The sequence below is a fragment of the Hermetia illucens genome, chromosome 1 (genome assembly GCF_905115235.1).
Source record: "Hermetia illucens chromosome 1, iHerIll2.2.curated.20191125, whole genome shotgun sequence".
Taxonomy (NCBI): domain Eukaryota; kingdom Metazoa; phylum Arthropoda; class Insecta; order Diptera; family Stratiomyidae; genus Hermetia; species Hermetia illucens.
In genome coordinates this window covers 1,763,005-1,778,449 of record NC_051849.1, presented here as the reverse complement: position 1 = coordinate 1,778,449, position 15,445 = coordinate 1,763,005, and the positions used below count along the sequence as shown (strand labels likewise).

The following is a 15,445-nucleotide window of genomic DNA, read 5'->3' as shown; positions in this document are numbered from 1 at the left end:
TCCAGATTCATGCGTTAGAGGCACTGGTTCGTTTTGCAGGGGATTCACATCTTATTTGTTTGACTGAGCTTTATTATGCGACAGCAACATTTCGTCCTCATGAAGTAGGTCTAAATCACAGTTTGCGACCGCCTCTTTCTCCGAAGTCGTTGTGGTCCCCGTCAAAGGTTGACCACCTGGTTTTAAGACAGCTTGTTTGGCGAGGATACTTCACTGACACATTGTCAACTTTTAAACTGAGGTACCGAAGTCTACTCCTCCCATCTCTTCTATAAGCAGTTTGGAAGGTATACTCTCTTCAGTACAGAGGGAATATTGGCATGAGAAAACCTCAACTTGATGTTGATGCTGAGGTACCTAAACTTTCATATTGTAAAGAAAATAGCAAATACCGATTTTAACAAGAAGGAACAATCTCGATAAAAGAATCCAAATCTGTCGGACGCCGTTTTTATCTTGAAATTCTTTGAAGTGTAATTTCACAGTGTTTCTAGCGATCAAATTATTTGCAATAATTAAGACTTTTTTCTATTCATTAGTGATATTTATTATACTTGCAAAAACCAATATTTCGGGAACCACTTGTTCCCTTCATCAGTGCTAACAAGTCTGTGAAATCTTTCAAAATTTTACTTCGATGCATTTCGTTATTATATAGTTCTGATAATAGCTATGTTCGAGAAACAGATCATTGAACAGTTTTCGCTGCAGAAATCAAAGAATTAATCCACAACAAGAAATGAACTGCATGAAATGCAAAATGTAAACAATTAATATCTATTGCAACAATTCTTACCGAGTACTAGCAAAATCCAGCAACAATTGCCCAAGAAACAGATCATCAAACATTTCTTGCTCCACAGCAAAATGTTTATGATCGACACACGACACCCGCACAATGCCCATACTCAAGTCAGCGACCTTCACCTTGCACCACAAAACGTGCTAACCAGGTAATCGACCCATATCAACTGTGCCTGCAATAATCTTTGTTGTGGCCTAAGAGCCTTAAGCAATTATCCTAAGGATTTTTGCTATACTTCGACCCAACATATTGTTTGGTCCGTCGAGCCGGATCCGGCATCTGGAGACACAGAATTTCAACGCCAAGTTGCGAACATCTGCATTAGGATATCGGCGCAGTTAAGTGGATCATCGCAACTGCGAAGGAAGTCCTAAAACCGACTTAGGATTTCCAACATCCTATTTCATTGATAATTCGAACCATCTGCAAGATTCAACACATAATTTTGCAACTACTTTTGACCGTGAGAGCAGCGTGATGCCAACCAGCAGCGGAATGGATTCGGCCATCACCGTCCTCCAGAAGCACAATCTGGAGGAGTTCCTCAAAGTCATACGGAACTTTAAGAAGGATGCTAAGACTCGACATAGCGAGCTTTACTTCCAAACGAAATTGGAAGTACTCAATCGAAAATGGAAGTCATGCGAAGACAACCATTTCTCAGCCAAACAGAACTTGGCTCAAACTAAGGAGCTTCTGCAGAAGTATCTGACGGAATACGACGAAGCCGAGGCCGAATATGAAGTGTACAGCATCGAATTTGCGGAAAGGCTATCAGAGTTCAGGAAGCGAGTGGGACACACCAACGACTCAGCCGATGGAACCTTACATTCAGTAGAACCAGATGCGGTCAGACTGGAGCGGATTAAGGTTCCAACGTTCGATGGAACTTGTTCAGCTTGGATTTCGTTCAGAGACCTCTTCAAATCTCTTGTCCACGACAACGGGAGAGTGTCTGGGGTGCAGAAGCTACAGTATCTTCGGGCATCAGTAAAGGGAGAAGCGTCTCAGCAAATTAGGCACTTTAATATGTCGGATGCCAACTATTTCGCAACTTGGAATCTCTTGGCGAAGAGATACGACAACAAGCGCATTATTGCACAGTCACTTTTGGCCCAGTTTTGGAACATGAAAACTGTGGTAAACGCCGAAGGCATCAAAAGAATGATTGATACGACCAACGAGCTGATCACGAATTTCCAAGACTTGGAGGTTGACCCATTCGACGCAGTCATGATATTCATTCTGCAGAACAAGCTTGATCCAGAATCCAGAGCAGAATGGCAACGGAAAATTGGCGCGACAGCGGACGTACCTAAGTTAGAGGCATTCCTAGAATTCCTAGAAACCCAGTGCCACATCATTGAAGAAGTTAACAGGTGCTCCTCCTCTAAGAAGTCCAAGAAAGTGGGGATCCATACTGTTACCCATAACGAATACGAAAAGTGCACATTGTGTAAATCAGACCACAGTCTATACAAGTGCCCGACGTTCCAAGGCTACACTATAGACAAGCGAAGAGAAGTTGTTAAAGCAAGCAACTTATGCTTCAACTGCATGCGTGCGCATCGAGTGTACGAATGCACATCAAAGGCAGCGTGTAAAACTTGCGGAAAGAAACACCATTCTATGCTGCATCCTACGACTACGGACAAGTCTGAAACCCCGAAAAAGTCAAACCTGAAGCATTCTGACCAGTCTCGGAGCAATCTCGTGAATCAGGAAAACATGTGGACGGTGCTATTGGCAACCGCAATAATTGAGCTGCGCAATGTCAACGGCGACTTCATCAAACTGCGCGCGCTAATAGACCAAGGCTCCCAGAATTCTTTCATTACGGAATACGCTGCAAATTTATTGGGGTTGAAACGAGAGCGTGCCTCAGTGATCATATCCGGAATTGGAAGTGCAACCAGGAAATGTAGAGGACAAGTACCAATAACCATGAAGGAAAAATGGTCAAATGGTGAAATAGGTACCATTGCATTAATCATTGATACTATCACGAAACCTCTTCCTTCTGCGACGATAAGCAATGATGGTCACATTGGGTTGACCCCCGCAGACCTAGCTGATCCAGATTACAGAACTAAGGGCAGAATCGATGTTCTCCTTGGAGCAGACATATACGGGGATATTCTATTGGACGGAATTATTCACGGAACCCCAACAGCCCAAAAAACGAAGATCGGATGGATTCTCTCTGGTCCGATAACAGCCTCACCAGGAGACAATATTAGTATCAGTTTTGTAAATACCAACGATTTGGACAAAAGACTTGAAAAATTCTGGATTCAGGAAGAGGTAGTTCCCAGAGAAATGCTTAGTAAAGAAGAAGAAGAATGTGAAGCGCACTATCAAGCGACCACCAAACGATTGGAAGATGGACGATTCGAAGTGCAGCTCCCACTCAAAGCTGACCCAAGGGCAAACTTGGCACCATCGAGTAAGGCTGCGATTCTGATGTACGAAGCGCACGAGAAGAGGATGCTCAAAAACCCAAAATTGCTTCGAGAGTACAACGAATGCTTGCAAGATTATCTAGATTGCGGGCACATGGAGGAAATACCAAAGGATGAAATGGGTTTACCGTCATATTATCTACCACATCATGCAGTCATAAAGGAATCCAGCACAACGACTAAAGTGCGAGTGGTCTTCAATGCATCAGCAAAAACTGCATCTGGGAAATCCTTGAATGACTTGTTGATGATAGGACCAACCATACAAGATTCGATAATCGCACTTCTTTTACGATGGCGTTTGTATCCCGTCGTGCTAACAGCAGATGTGGCAAAAATGTACCGACAAATACGAGTCCGAAGCAAGGATGCAGATCTCCAACGGATCGTGTGGCGCCCAAACGAAGCAGATGTAATTCGTCATTACCGGTTAAAGACAGTTACATTCGAAACCGCAAGCGCCCCGTTCCAGGCCACCAGAACACTGCACCACTTGGCCATGAACGAGCAAGATCGATTTCCGAATGCAGCAGCATACCTGCAAAGGGATTTTTATGTTGACGACCTAATGACCGGAACAGACACTATCGAGGAGGCGATAAGCCTCTACACGGAATTAACCCATCTGCTTAGAATGGGTGGGTTTGATCTGCGCAAATGGAACTCGAACCTAGACGAAGTGTTGGAAGCCATACCAGAGCATCACCGGGGATCAGCACACCCACTTAATTTCAACAAGGAAGATCGCGTTAAGGCGTTGGGATTGCAATGGCATCCTCAACGAGACATGTTTATGTTCAACATTCATGTAAAGACCCTATCTACAGGTAGGCCAACTAAAAGGACAGTGGCATCAACGATTGCATCTTTATTTGATCCACTCAGATGGTTGCAGCCCATTATGATCAAAGGAAAGGTCTTCATGCAAAAATTATGGCTTCAGAAACTGGAATGGGATGACAAGCTACCGCCAGAATTAGCGCAAGAATGGCAGACATATCAAGCGGAAATTACAAATCTCCGAGTTATTGAAGTCCCAAGATGGATTGGGACTACCTCCAAGGACCGAATCGAATTACACGGATTTTGTGACGCATCGAGAACGGCTATCGCTGCTGTGATCTACATTCGGATCCTTAAGCACTCGGAGGAGCCCAAGGCTAGACTACTAACGGCTAAAACGAAGGTAACACCGCTTGCTGTACAAACCATACCACGACTTGAGCTCAATAGCGCAGTATTGCTGGTCAAACTGATGAATCAAGTTAAGGCCTCAGTTGTCAGTTGGATTGATACTACCACCCACTACTGGATAGACTCGACGATTGTACTCTCTTGGTTAGCCGACCATCCAGCTCGATGGAAAACTTATGTCGCAAATCGAGTGAGTGAAATTCATGCAAGTAGCACACCGGAACAGTGGCATCATGTGGGGACGCACGAAAACCCTGCTGATTACGCTACACGGGGATTGACCCCAGCACAGCTAAACGAATTTGGGTTATGGTGGAATGGCCCAAAGATTCTCACATCCGATACTGTTAGCTTCCCAACAATGGAGTGCATTGAACCCATGGAGCTTGAGAAAAGAAACACCTTGCACACGTTACGAGCAGAAGAACAGGATCTAGTGATCGATAAATTCTCCAACTATACGAGGCTAATCCGTGTAGTTGCATACTGCAGACGACTGTTGCCGAGTAGTAATGGTTACCGATCCTGTGGATATCTCACCGCGGAAGAACTGCGAACAGCCAGAACTGCGTGCATTAAGATAGCGCAAACTCGTTCGTTTTTATCCGAGATCCAAAGATTAAAGAAAGGGCAGTCGATCGATAGTAAATCAAGAATCATCCAATTACGTCCATTTATTGATTCCTGCGGTATCCTCAGTGTGGGCGGAAGGCTACAGAATGCCAACAACGTCAACAAACATCCCATTATATTGGATGGTAAATGCAATTTCACTGAGATCATTGTGCGGCATGCTCATCATAAAACTTTACACGGAACCTCACAACTAATGTTATCGACTCTACGGCAAGAATATTGGATTTTAAACGCTCAGAAAATGGTAAAACGATGCATCCATAAATGCATCACCTGTTACAAAAGTAACGCGCAACCACAAGCTCAATTGATGGGAAGCTTACCATCCTCCAGAGTGGTACTAAATCGACCATTTTGGGAAACCGGGTTGGATTTTGCAGGACCATTAAGGATTAAATGGTCAAACGGTCGAGGAGCAAAGACTGCCAAGTCGTACATCGCGGCATTCATCTGCCTTGCGACGAAAGCTATGCATCTGGAGTTAGTCAGCGATCTCACGTCAGCAGCATGCATAGCAGCGGTAAAACGATTCGTATCCAGAAGAGGAAAATGTAAAGCCATCTACAGCGATTGTGGAACAAATTTCATAGCAGCTGGAAAAGAAATAAGGACCATGTTTCAAACTATGACGCAAGAAACGCAAGCGTGGATGGCGGATGACCGCATCGAGTCGCATCACATTCCACCAAGTAGTCCCCATTTCGGTGGATTATGGGAGGCCGGAGTCAAATCGGTGAAACGACACCTCTTGAAAACCTTCGGAGAATCCCTTCTAAACATCGAAAAGATGTACACCGCCCTTGCTCAAGTAGAAGCATGCTTAAACAGCAGGCCTTTAGCACCATTAAGTAGTGATGCGATCAACGAAGATGCGCTCACTCCTGCACACTTCCTAATCGGAAGTTCTATGTTTGCACTACCAGATAAAACACCGGACAAAGTCAAGGAACTACGACGGTAGCAGCTAACACAAAAATTGTCAACCGAATTCTGGAACCGATGGCATCAAGAATACCTGTCCAGATTACAGGAACGTCCAAAATGGTTAAAGCCAATCGCCAATTTACAACCGGGCATGCTGGTATTGGTGAAAAGTGAAAAAACTCCTCCCACAAAGTGGCCGTTGGCACGAATAATCGACGTACAGCCAGGACAAGATGGATTGGTCCGGGTAGCAACGATTAAAATGAATGGACACATCACAAAACGACCAGTAGTGAAACTGTGTCCTTTGCCAATAAACGACGAATACCCACGAGAAGCCATTAAACCTGTACAAGAGGCAGATAATAACGAGCACCACGAACCACCTCCTTCGAAGCGAAGACGTGGAATAACCAACCACTCTATTACGCCCTCATGGACATTAATGTTAGCGACTATAATATCACTCTGCGTATCACACGTAACGGCTATCGTGAGCGTGAAAAAGTCGAGTGGAGGTTTCTACCTAGAAGAGTTAGGAAATGCGGTCATAAATAGGGGAACATTCCAATTTAACATCCATGTACCTTGGAGTGAAATTCACACAGACAACATAAGAATTCATGACGTAATTCAAAACATGACGAGGTTGTGTGAATATAGTAAACAGATGAGCTATGATATAAGCTGCGAGAGACTTAACCAGCATTTAGTGACCATGAATGATAATATTCAGCATCGAGGAAGATCAATTCAGTTTCTGAGATCACGACAAAGGAGAGGTATACTGGGAAAAATACTCACCGCTGTCTTTGGAGTGAACGATCAAGTGTATCAGGAGATAGATGATCTCTCGTCGAACCAAGTCAACCTATTGAACACAGTAAAACATCAAGGAAAGGTCATGCTAAAAGCAACTCAAATGTTAAATGACACTAATAACCGAATTTTTTGGCCCCCTACATGAGGATGGACGATTCTGTAGCCTACACAATGACGAAATCTATGAGCGATACCATGACCGTCCGGTTGTGGATAAAATCCGGCTCAATAGGTTGCGGTGGACGGGTCACTTAATCCGTATGGATGAAGATGATCCCACCCGGAAAGTCTATAAGGGTAATATCTATGGTAGGAAAAGAAGACGAGGCAGACCCTGCCTAAGATGGAGCGATGGCGTGGGCCAGGACGCCAGACAGCTTTTAGGGATATCGAATTGGTGGACCTCGGCGCAAAACCGGGATGTCTGGAGTTCCTTATTAAGGCAGGCCTAGACCGGATACCGGTTGTTGCGCCGTTGATGATGATGATGATGAATAACCGAATCACCACCCAACTTGAGCATTTCAACATACATCTAAATGAGTGCATACAGCGAATCAATGAGTTCAAAAAATGGTATGTTGCGGTCGACAAGAATAAAATCCATGTTCATTTCCTGAACACATACTAACAGGCTTTGAATTTTTTGAATGAAGCACTGGCTAAATACGATTGCTTGTGGCGAATTGTATCAAACCAAGCGTCCATTTGGGAATGTTCGCACATAACTGAAGTAGTTACAACATTGAACCACACTATGAGGCTGCTACCACCATCGCTACAGATTCATCATCAACCCAACGCAGCAACCCAGACCAGTTACGATCAGCAAAAAATCACGATACAAGGATATTTGCCAATATTTGACGTACATCACTATGATCTTATACAAGCATCTGCAATTCCACAACGACTCAACAACAATCTGTTTGTTATACCTGAAATCCCGGCGGCGTGGTCCTCCCGATCGAGGCCCAATTCGCCCTGGCCCTCGTTACAGTTTTTGCCGTTCGCTTCAATCACGCATTGGTCAGGCTGGCCGAGTTGTCAGTTGAGTTTATGCCCGATGTCCTCGAGAACTGCTCTTATAAGCGACTAAAAGAGCAGCTCATAAAACGCCTGTCAGTAAGTCAGCCGGCTAAACTTAACCATATACCGGCAGAGCTAATGTTAGGAGACTGTTTGCCAAACCAATTGCTGTGCGAAATGAAGCAGTTGGAAGAGGACAAATTCGGCACCAAGCTGCCAAAATCTTCGTGGCTGTAGAGGCTCTTGGTGATCATACAGGTAATTCTGGCATGTGCGGATTCGGGATCTCTAGACGCGCTGATCGCCACCGCGGATAAAATTGATGATGTCGACGTACGACCCATGGTTAGCGTGATGTCTCGCGACAACTCAGGTGGCTCGGCGGCAGCAGATGGTGGTCCGTCTCCCGAAATAGGCGATCTATTAGTATGTCGTCAGGACCTTCGGCAAGTACCGGAGCATGCTGGTACCATGGTAGGTTCACGGAAAAAAAAATAAGTAAATGTAGCCCCTGAAATTTCACATTTAAAAACAAGACTTGCCGGGAGCTCTGGCAAATACTCCCCGAAATGCAGCACCACATCGCCTCAGAATCTACGACACCTTCAGCCGTTGCCGACCCATGCATTCGAGCACTTCCTAAGGAGGGTATTCGCACAGCTTCAGATAATAGCTGGTCTTCGCTAATTCATATGGTCCCTAAATCGAATGGCTAATGGAGGCCTTGTGGCGACTATAGACGTCTAAATGTTCAGACGATTCCACGCCGATTCGCCATTCTTTTCCACTCATCCACGATTTTGCGCACTCTATCGCATACTGCCGTATTTTCCCGACGTTGGTCTTAATTGAAGCATACCATCAAATCCCTATAGCTCCCGAAGACACTCCCAAAACAGCAATATGCACACCTTTAGAAGTCTTCGAGTTCCTTATGATGACTTCTGGACTGTGCTACACCCAAGCAAACTTTTCTAAGAGTTAACCAATCTGTGCTGCGAAACCTCTATTTCTGCTTCGTATATTTGGATAATGTTCTGGTCGCGTCTTTCTCTGAGTCAGAGCATTTAGAGCACCTCGAGTGCATTTTTCAACGTCTCCTTGAGGCCGATTTAGAATGTGAAAAGTGCAAATTCCTTGAATTGCAGGTGAGATTCCTCGCCCACTTGATTATCCCTGAAGGCACACAACCGGACCCAGTCAAGGTGCATGCGTTTTCGAGCTTCCCGGTTCCGAAACCTGTTAAGGATCTGGAAGGGTTCTTGGGCATGTTAAATTTCTATTGTCGTTTCTTGCCCTAGGCTGCCCACCATCATTGGATCCTTAACGTTTTCTTGTCTGGACCAAGAACCGAAGAATCCCGTCAGATTGTGTGGTTCCCAGAGGCTGTCCAGGCATTTAGGACCACCAAGCAATAGCTGGTGGATGTTGCACTTCTGGCATTCCCTAAGCAAAATGCACCTTAAGCCGTATTCGTCGATGCGTCCGACATTGTCTTAGGTACTGCTCTTCACCAAAAAGTGAATCAAAACTGGCAGCCGTTGAGCTTCTTCTCCAAACAGCTGAGTCCCGCTCAATGGAACTATAGGACCTATAATCGTTTTTTAAGGTTTTGTGTAAACACAAAACCTTATTAAAATCGGTTTACTGTCTGTCTGTCCGCCTGTCTTTTTTTTTTTTTTTTGAGGAAATCTTCAAAAGACACTGGTCTGGACACACCAGCGTGTGGGATTTTTACCCACTAAAACCATCCCCGACTCCCTCCCTGCCCCGCGGAACCACCATAAGGTATTACATCACGGGGCGGAGTCAGCTCACTCTAGCTTAATCCCATTTTTTCTATACGCTGCGCACGCGACCGCGCTTTTCTCCTTTCCTCTGCCTTTCGCAGTTTATCTTGAATTGATGCGATCATGGAGTTGACCTCATCCCAATTCTCTTGATGTGCTAGCATTTTCGGCACCAGATTTTCTGGTACCAGCACCTCTCCTAGTGTCTCCTCTAAATTCCTCCTTTCTTCCACAAATCTCGGACAGTGGAAGAATACATGCTCTAGGTCCTCTGGGACTCCATCACAATTTGGACAGTCGGGTGAGGTCTCCAATTTAAGCCTGTGAAGGTATTGGAGATATCCTCCATGTCCCGTGAGAAACTGGGTGAGATTATAGTTAACCTCACCGTGTCGTCTCTCCAACCACTCCTTGATGGCAGGAATGAGCCTGTGAGACCACCGACCCTTTTCCGAGCGTTCCCACCACTCTTGCCATCTATTTATGGGTCTCTCCCTCTCAACGTTCTTCGTCTGCAATAAGGGAGAGATTGACTTCGCATGGTATATATTCGCCATCTCATCTGCCAAGATGTCAATCGGCATCATTCCAGAGATGACGAATGCTGCATCATCTGAGACAGTCCTGAAGGCAGAGCATACCCTCAGAGCTGTCCTCCTGTAAGCTGCATTCAGTTTGCTAGTGTTAACTGACATCCGCAACGCCTCGCTCCAAACTGGGGTCGCATAGAGCATGATTGAGGTCACCAGCCTGGCTATAAGCAACCTAGAGGTATGCCGTGGCCCACCCACGTTCGGCATCATCCTCGCCAGAGCCATACTGGCAGTGGATGATTTATCACAAACATACTGTACGTGTTGCTTAAAGCTGAGCTTCCCGTCTATCATCACCCCCAAGTATTTGATGGTCGGCTTGGATGTGATGATATGATTCCCGATTCTAACACAGGCGTTATTTCTCTTCAGGCGCTCCGTAATGAGGACCGCTTCTGTTTTTTCCTCCGCAAGCGTCAGACCAGAGCTCTCTAACCAGCATTTGACAGCACTGATTGCCTCGCTTGAGTATAACTCAGCATCTTCGAGATGCTTTGCGACAACAACCAATGTTATGTCGTCAGCGTAACCCACCACTGTGACTTCCCCCGGAAGGGGAAGATTAAGTACATCGTTGTACATGATGTTCCACAGTAGTGGGCCCAATACGGAGCCCTGCGGGACACCCGCGGAAACAACGTACTCCTGGTGCCCGTCATCGGTGTCATACCAGAGCCTCCTTTCAGTTAAATAACTATCGACGATAGCAGCGAGATAGGCGGGAATATCAACCTTCGCTAAAAATTTCCGTACTAGATTCCAATTGGCCGAATTGAATGCATTTTTCACATCCAGGGTTACTACCACGCAATATTTGCTGGTACTACCCTTTCCATGAATTGCATCTTCGGCCAAGCCAGTAACCAATTTGATGGCATCAATGGTTGGTCTGGCTTTTCGGAACCCATACTGCCGGTCTGAAAGGCCGCCTTGGCTCTCAACAACCGGGAGTAATCTATTATAGATTACCCGCTCTAACATTTTCCCCACCGTGTCCAAAAGACATATGGGTCGGTATGACGATGGTTCATCTGGAGGTTTACCAGGCTTAGGCAGAAGTATCAACTTCTGTCGCTTCCATGCCGCTGGAAATATTCCCTCGGACATGCACGCTTCGAACAACTCAGCGAACACGTCCGGCCTGGATTTCACGGCAAGCTTAAGGGCCTTATTCGGTACTCCGTCCAGGCCCGGCGCTTTATTGTCTCCTAGTCTGCCGCAGATTTCCAGCAGCTCGTCTCTGGTGACTGGCGGGATTGCCGTTACATTCAGAGGTGATTGGAATGTGTCGGTGCTCTCCTCTTGCTAGGGGAATAACCCCTGGATGATTTTCAGCAAGAGGGTGCGACACGTGATCTGCGGAGAGGAACGGTCTCTGAAGCGTCCCATCACGATTCCATAAGCTCTCCCCCACGGGTTTACGTCCGCTTCTTAGCAGAGCTCCTTAAAGCATTTTCTCTTGATTCGCTGGATGGCGAGCTTGAAGGTTTTGCGGGCTGCCTTATAGGCGCACTCTTTCTGCCCTTGTTCGACTCTACCTACCGCCCTCTGAGCCGTTCTTCTGGCTCGGTGGCAGTCTGATCGAAGACCGATCAGTTCATCATTCCACCAATAGTTTGGTCTTCTACGGGGGAATGCGCACCTCCTAGGCATGGACGCATCACATGCTTTGGCGTTGCATTGGGCCAGATAGACGGCTCTTTCCGTCGAGCAGTCCGTCTGTCTGTCTGTTACACGCATTTTTCTCGGAGACGGTTATAGCGATTGACACCAAATTTGGTAGAAAGGTGGTAACTGTAAACGCTCACGCATACAGTGAATTACATCCTTTTACGTCGAATTTAAGGGGGGGGTCCCCATACATGCAAAAGGGGGGTATATCATTTTTTTTCATCAAATATTGTCGTGTGGGATATCAAATTAAAGGTCTCGATTAGTACTTTTCAAAGCCGATCTTAGTTTTGACATTGGTTGGAAGGGTAGGGAGCGCGGGGGGTTGAAAGTGATCACTTCTTTAAGGGGGCCATTCTCAGAAACTACCAAACCGAAAAATCTGAAAAAAATCAGGAGGCTGCCACTATATGGAAATACCTTCCATGCCGATATCTGTTTAAATAAAGTTAATAATAGTATATTACTACAATTTTTTGTAATTGGTCCAGCTCCCGGTTCCTCGACTTGTTTTTAAATGAAAAAGGAAATGAGATCTGGTCACATCTTTGCTATTAGATTTGTAGGTCACAAATTTTTTCCCCTGCATTCACACTTCCCTTATTCTATCCGGTGTGGTCCTTGTGATTTCGAGTTGATGACTTGACTATGCATTTTCATTGAGAAGATAAGTAGATCATTTGAGATTGATCGTTATCTATGTACACCACTGCCAGTGACATGCTAACCTGAAATCATGATCAGTTGAAGTGATTCAATTGTCTGAGAACAATGGAGAGCAATTAATCGGTTTTGGATGATTATTGTCAATCAAAAGAAAACAAATCTATTATACACAAACCTGACAGTAGCTTGAATGAAGACCATCTATGTTATGTAGAGCTCGTGCTGCAAGGAATCAGATACTACCTCGGTATTCGTCAGAATCGCTCTGATAAGGCGCTCGATCGCAGTCATGATCGCACTGTCTTATTGACGTTGGACACTCTATGTTACGTAGTCAGGTGTGAGTGCGTTGCGATTAAGAATCAAATCTAATCGAATCAATCTTTTCAAGTGGCCCGCTGCGTTATCCGCTGTTCCTCCTCCCGCAACTATCTCACTAGAGGCGCATACTTGCGTCGAGGTATAAAAATTAACGTCCAGTACTGGCTAAGAATCAGTACAACACTTGACCGATTCTGAATCGCTCGACACTACGGACTAATAGATAGTATTAGTCTAGTAATCTATACGAGCCCGCGGTTGCGGAAAGACGGCTTTTCACTTTGCTGGATACATTCATTTCGATTTCGTTGCTCACATGCAGTTCCCATCGGTCGTGCATACTTACAGCTCCTATTGTAAGTTACTTTGAATTACTGACTCGCATGCTCGCGGCCGTTATTCGCTCCAAAGAAGTTTGTCGACGAATAGACCACTTACTCCAGTGCAGTGAAGCAATTCTGAGTGATTTATTCAATGAACCAAGTGAAAATTTTATGAAAAACTGGCTTTTACTGATCTCTTGAGGGTTACGATCATGGTCTAGAGTCGTTTGCCTTGGGAAACTGCGTTCTTTTCACACTGAGCTCCGGAGCTCCAGTTTAGTCGGGAAGAAAGTACCTGAGGACTGGATTCTGATAACTTGGTTTCATGTGCATTTTTAATCCGAGTCCTAGCCGAGAGTCGTAACGAAAAACAAGAAAGCCCAACGGACAAAGGTGGTTAGTTATAAGGATCCATTAAAGCAGTTCCAAAAGAACGTGTCAATTAAATCGGAAAAATGAGTAGCAGTGCAACTATTTCGGTTGGAATCCAGGGCGACGGTACCAATGGAAAGTCTGCGGTTCTCGCGAATGGCAAAGAAATTAGGAAGCGTGGTAAGTTTGACGATAGTTGCTTTCAGTAATCAACTCTAACGTTTCGTGAGAAAGGACAAATTATTCTGGGAAAAGATACTTCTTAATAGTTTTGGGACTGAATCTGTGATTTAGATATAAAATTAAGTTTTGTCCCACAGATCCCCTGACTCAATCGACATTCTTTATCAGTAAACAGAGTTCACAGAAAACTTCCAAAAATTGAGAAATAAAGTGATGCAATTGCTTGAAACAGGTTCACTCGCTGTTAAGTACCTTTTCAAAGTCATTTCTGTTTAATTGCATGTACCTGATTATAATTACTGCATTTGTATATCGTTTACTGCAGATTCAGTTGAAATATGTTAATCAAGCGCGTCGATCATTTGTTTTGTTTCCATAATTAAAAGCACTCTTTGTTGTTGTTATGTTCCGCAGACGTTGAATGTATTTAGATACTTTCATGAATTAATTAAAATGGTGTCGTGAGTTCGAAATGCTATCTAGAACCAGATCGATTTTCAATTAGATGCGTACGGATTTGAGAAATATCTTAATAGTGGGACTTGGAATATTTATGTAATATTTCGTGGGGATAAGTTCTATTCGGGGCTCCTGTTTTGCATATGTACTCTGTTCAAGGAAGCTAAGATTGACTATGTTATTAAAAAAAACAATTTTTTTTTTCGAAAAAGAACATTTTTAAAATCGGTTTACTGTCTGTCTGTCTTTTTTTTTTGAGGAGGTGGCCACTGGACACTGGCCTGGACACGCCAGCGTGTGGGATTCTTACCCACTAAAACCACCCCCGACTCCCCCCAAGCCTCGTGGAACCACCGTACCGTATTACATCACAGGGCGGAGTCAGCTCATTTTAGCTTCGTCCCCTTTCGTCTCTTCGCGACGTACGTAACCGCGCTTTTCTGATCTCCTCTGCCTTTCGCAGTTTGCTCTGGATAGATACGACCATGGAGTTGATCGCATCCCAGTCTTCCTGACATGTTAGCATTCTTCGCACCAGATTCTCTGGTACAAGCACCTCTCCTAGAGTTTCCTCTAGGTTCTTCCTTTCCTCCACAAATCTTGGACAGTGGAAGAATACATGCTCTGGGTCCTCTGGGACTCCATCGCAGTTTGGACAGTCGGGTGAGGTATCCAGTTTAAACCTGGACAGGTACTGGCGATATCCTCCATGCCCCGTGAGAAACTGAGTAAGATTAAAATTAATCTCACCGTGCCGTCTCTCCAACCACTTCATGATGGCAGGGATGAGCCTGTGTGTCCACCGACCCTTTCCCGAGCGTTCCCAACGCTCTTGCCATCTATTTAACGATCTCTCCCTTTCGGCGTTCTTCGTCTGCGATAAAGGAGAGATAGACTTCGCATTATATATATTCGTCATCTCATCTGCCAAGATGTCAATGGGCATCATTCCAGAAATGACGAATGCTGCATCATCTGAGACAGTCCTGAATGCCGAGCACACTCTTAGGGCTGTTCTTCTGTAGACTGAACTCAGTTTGTTACCGTTAAATGTAACCTGCAGTGCCCTTCCCCAAACTGGAGCTGCATAGAGCAGGATTGATTTCACTACCCTAGCTATAAGCAACCTGGAAGCATGCCGTGGCCCTCCCACGTTCGGCATCATTCTTGCCAGGGCCACACTCGCAGTGGATGC

At 45.1% G+C, this 15,445-nt stretch overlaps 2 protein-coding genes across 2 annotated transcripts in view; both read left to right on the top strand.

Moving 5' to 3' along the window:
* The first annotated feature begins 1,282 nt into the window (after positions 1-1,282).
* LOC119661593 lies at positions 1,283-7,942 on the top strand. The gene is made up of 3 exons (XM_038070996.1): positions 1,283-6,054; positions 6,121-6,649; positions 7,478-7,942. Exons 1-3 carry the CDS (start codon positions 1,283-1,285, stop codon positions 7,940-7,942), a joined length of 5,766 nt encoding a protein of 1,921 aa, XP_037926924.1.
* Positions 7,943-13,071: 5,129 nt separating this feature from the next.
* The window catches only part of LOC119661186 (putative inorganic phosphate cotransporter), a 46,187-nt gene continuing 43,813 nt past the window's right edge, over positions 13,072-15,445 (top strand). Inside the window, exon 1 of the mRNA XM_038070405.1 lies at positions 13,072-13,788. Within this exon, the coding sequence (XP_037926333.1) occupies positions 13,692-13,788 (97 nt within the window). The 5' untranslated portion in view covers positions 13,072-13,691. The remainder of the gene's footprint in view (positions 13,789-15,445) is intronic.